The sequence below is a fragment of the Gossypium hirsutum genome, chromosome A09 (genome assembly GCF_007990345.1).
Source record: "Gossypium hirsutum isolate 1008001.06 chromosome A09, Gossypium_hirsutum_v2.1, whole genome shotgun sequence".
Lineage (NCBI taxonomy): Eukaryota > Viridiplantae > Streptophyta > Magnoliopsida > Malvales > Malvaceae > Gossypium > Gossypium hirsutum.
Window position 1 is genome coordinate 82,556,925 of NC_053432.1, and position 3,994 is coordinate 82,560,918.

A 3,994-nucleotide genomic window follows, 5' to 3' on the forward strand; every position below is an offset into this window, starting at 1 on the left:
GAACCTGACCTTACCCCTATAGAGCTTGAGAGTTGGTATAAGCATCCTCCTCATGTCTTCATGCAAGAAGCTTTTCATAAGCTCCATTCGACTTAAACTCAAGCTGTTGAACAAGATAGAAAGGGATCTAACAACCCTATAATAGAATGTAGCTAATTCACCAATCAAATATAACGGTTAGATCTAAACACGAGAGCGGGTAGCTCCACAAAAATATTACAAAATCTATAAATGCTCACAATCAAATATTATAAAATTTTCCCCTTTCTCAAGGTTGAAAATTTTGGTATTAGTATAATTTTTAGAGACACTAACAACATCAAATCAAATGAAATAATACTAATTAATTACTTAAGTACTTAACGTTTTATTCCTTAACATAGAAAGACAAAAAAGGCACTCAAAAAGTTCATACAAGTTATTGCACTACAAAACAAGGGTCTCCTCCTTTACATAGGTCACCATTTTTATTTCATTACATGCCTGCTTAAAACTAGAAAATTTCACATTAGTCCGTAAACACGAGACTATGTGGTTATTATTGCCTCTAACTCTTTATTCAGATGCACGCTGCCTCTGTCGAGACACGAAGTAAGACTCTTGTGGGTTGTTGTTGAATATCTCATCCACCAACCTCGATGACACCCCAAAGGCCAACTCCTTGGCTTGGCTATCCCATTGTCTCACATGGTTGATTTTTCCAGCCACGAAGATCCTCTGGTTATGGTCTGGGTTAATGTTCTGGTTGTAAAGACCGAACCCAGTCATCCGCAGGTTCTGGTTTTGGGATGCAACGAATGTAACTGGGAAGTTTGCTGGGACTACAAATATGTCTCCACGCGACAACTGGGACCTTATTTTCCTGTATTGCCCACTTCTCCTTTCCTCTTCTTGTTCTTGTTCTTGTTGTTGTTCTTCTTCTTCTTCAAATGAGCTTTGCCTAGGAAGATGAGGAGAAACCATTTCAACGTATCCATTTCCTTCGTTAACAAGGACCACGAATGTAGCCTTTGAATTGTAGTGCGGCACAAAGATTGATCCCTACAAAAAAAGGATTTGATTTTGGTTAGTATAATGATGGAAATTAGAGGGAAAACAAAGGGTGATTTGGTTTTAAGTACTTGGTTTAATTGCAAGGCTGAAACGGTGACATTGATGTCCCTGAGTTGCCGGAATTCACGTGGGCAAGCCTCATAGAAGCGGCCGTTTTGGTTGGAGTAGCGAGGGGTTTGGTACAATAAGTTGAAGGCGAATCTCTCGCCACTTTTCTCCCTTGGAGAAGTGGCTTCTTGGCTCAATGCCCTTATTTGTTCTTGGCTGGCTTTACGGAACATTCCCTGTCCCTGCTGCCTTCGGTGGCTTTGCCTCCCACCAAACAGCTCGTCTAGCTGCTCACTTCGTGTCTGATACAACACAACATGAATGAATCAATGAATAATCAAGTTTTATTAAAAAAAGTTGATTAATTAGTTCAAAGAGCAATACATTGAAGGCAGGCTCAAGAATTTCACGACTAAAGGCTCGGAGATATGACTGAGGGCGTTGGCTTCCAGCTGGGAAGAATTCCTGCAGCAAAAATATAAGTAAATATCTATATAACTAAAACCAAACAAGTTTGTAAATGTTTTAAAAATGTAGGAACCTCGAATTGTCCAGGGTTATTAACAGGGCGGTGAAGCACTGCTATGATTAGCTTTTCCTTGTTGTCTTGGTTAGCCAAGTACACAGTGCTTCCTGCTGGGACTCTGACTACAACTCCCGGTACTACATTGTAAGACTCTTTGTTTTCATGTGTCAAGAACGTAAGCGTTCCTCTTCCTGTGAAAGTAAACAGTTTACCATGTTTTAGTTAATGGCGTTATACTATATATGCTAATAAAGGGAAGGGGAAATGGAAGAATGTTCACCGTTGGTGACAAGGTAAATTTTCTCAGCGTCACAATGGTGTGGGAGAACGAAAGTGTTGGGGTTTGCTTCTAAGATAGATAAGCGGAACTCATTGATGCCCCTAAGAATAGGATGCCTTGAAGCAAACCTTTGGAGGACCCTGAAATTGCCATGTTCTTCCCTGAATCGAGATTGGAATGATCTGCGATGGAAGTGGAAAGGGTTATGGCTTTGTTCTTGCTCTCCTTCTTCAGTTTCCTCCTCTTCTGCTTCTTCTTCTCTCTCTCTCCTCCATGGATTCTCCTGGTACCTTTCCCTGCATTCCCTCACACATTGTTGCTTCCTTTCCGGCCTTTGTTCTTGCTGGTGGCAATGTTGCTGACACTCCTGGAATTGCCTCTGGGATTGTTGTTGTTCTTGCTCGAATCGTTTCAAGCACCTTTGTTGGCATTGTGGTCGTTGCCTTTCTTCTTGTTGTCGGCATTCTTGCTGACACTCCTCGTATCTCCTCTGGGGATCTTCAGGGCGGTGGCGCTGCTGTTGATCTTTCTCCCCATACTGACTTTTACAACTTTCTTCACACTGCTGTTGCTCCTTTTGTCCACGTGTATCCCATTCGCATCGCCTCCGGCAGTCCTCGTACCTCTTCGGAGGATCATCGTCGCCTCTTCTTCCGGGAAAGTCTTTGGCAGAACAAAGCAAGCCAAAGGAAAGGAAAAGAGAAAAGAGCAAAACTACGCAAGCTGACTTATTCCTCACCATGATTACGATAAGCTCTGTATTTTGTTACTGTGTGATGGTAATAGCAAAGAGTGGTAATGTATTTATAGAAGGTGGAGCTGTGGAAGGTGATATTTTTGCATGCAAATCTTCATCAACGTGTTGAAGACATTGACATGCAAGATGACGAGTGTGCAAATTAAAGAAGACGAAATATTGTCTCTTTTTTTTTTTTTTTGTATAGTGGTGGGTAGATATCGAGATGCCACATCCCTTCACATGGTACTAGCAAGGTTCGGACAAACTTTGTTGCAGGGGGGTTCATGGTTGCATCTGTAACTGGAAGGGGCGAAATGATGATGCTTTAACAGCAGAAAGATGATGGACCGTGTTGTGTTGTATGTGAACTCAGTTGAATTCAAAGAGTGTTGAAACTGGGAAGGGTTTTAAAGTGAGACAGAGATGTCCCGATTCACTGAGTTAAGGGTTGAGTTGATAGAGGACAAGTCAAGTGTACACATGTTGCTGTGCATGGTGATGATCTATGAGTTGCAGGAGATATGAACAAATTCAGATATGTATACTTTTGGTATCCTGTACGTTTGATGCTCATACAAATTAGTCCTTTCAAAGTTTGAGGTATTTTTATTCTTTTTCAATAATATTATCTAAGTATTACATATTATATCATTATATAAATTTATATAATAAGAATGGAAAATAAAATGTTTCACTAAAAACGCTTAAAAGTAAGGATTTGGATTCAATATAGATAATAGTATATAAGTTATACAGTCCAATCTAACATAAGGTGCCACGTATTAAGAAATATGGTAATTTATTTTTTCATAAATTTTAAATTAATTATACTATTTATTAATAATTTTATATAATCCTAACAATATATTATACTATGTTAGTTTATTAAAAACAAACAAGTAGGCGAGGGGCTAGGGCCATGACTCTTTAATTTTAGGGTAATCTATAAAAATAGTCATTTTTGTTTGCCTCAGGTTATATTTTAATCATTTATGTTTGAAATGTTACACTTTAGTCACTTTTGTTATTATTTTGTTACAAAGTGATCACTCTACCGTTAAGCTCCGTTATCTCTCTAACGATAATCCTACATGGCAGTCCAACTAAATTTTAGGTGTCAACTTGGATTTCTAAATAGGATGAAAATAGATTTTTAATTAAAAAATTTAATTAATTAAAATTTTTAAACTTAAACATTAACTAAAAAAACTGTTCATCTCCTCTTTTCTACTTTTCTTCCTTCTCTTCTTTTTTTCAATGGTTTTTTTTTTCATTTGATTGGAAAAACTATTATTAAGATTAAAATAGTTGAAATCAAATTGACTGCTTTATAAAGATGGATTCAATG

At 38.1% G+C, this 3,994-nt stretch overlaps 1 protein-coding gene across 1 annotated transcript; it reads right to left on the minus strand.

Annotated features, from left to right (window-relative positions):
• Positions 1-347: 347 nt before the first annotated feature.
• LOC107928551 (vicilin C72-like) lies at positions 348-2,658 on the minus strand. Its single transcript, NM_001426009.1, has 5 exons — positions 1,908-2,658; positions 1,643-1,818; positions 1,486-1,566; positions 1,122-1,403; positions 348-1,041 (listed from the first exon to the last, which is right to left on the minus strand). Exons 1-5 carry the CDS (start codon positions 2,647-2,649, stop codon positions 556-558), a joined length of 1,767 nt encoding a protein of 588 aa, NP_001412938.1. The 5' UTR covers positions 2,650-2,658; the 3' UTR covers positions 348-555.
• Positions 2,659-3,994: the final 1,336 nt, after the last annotated feature.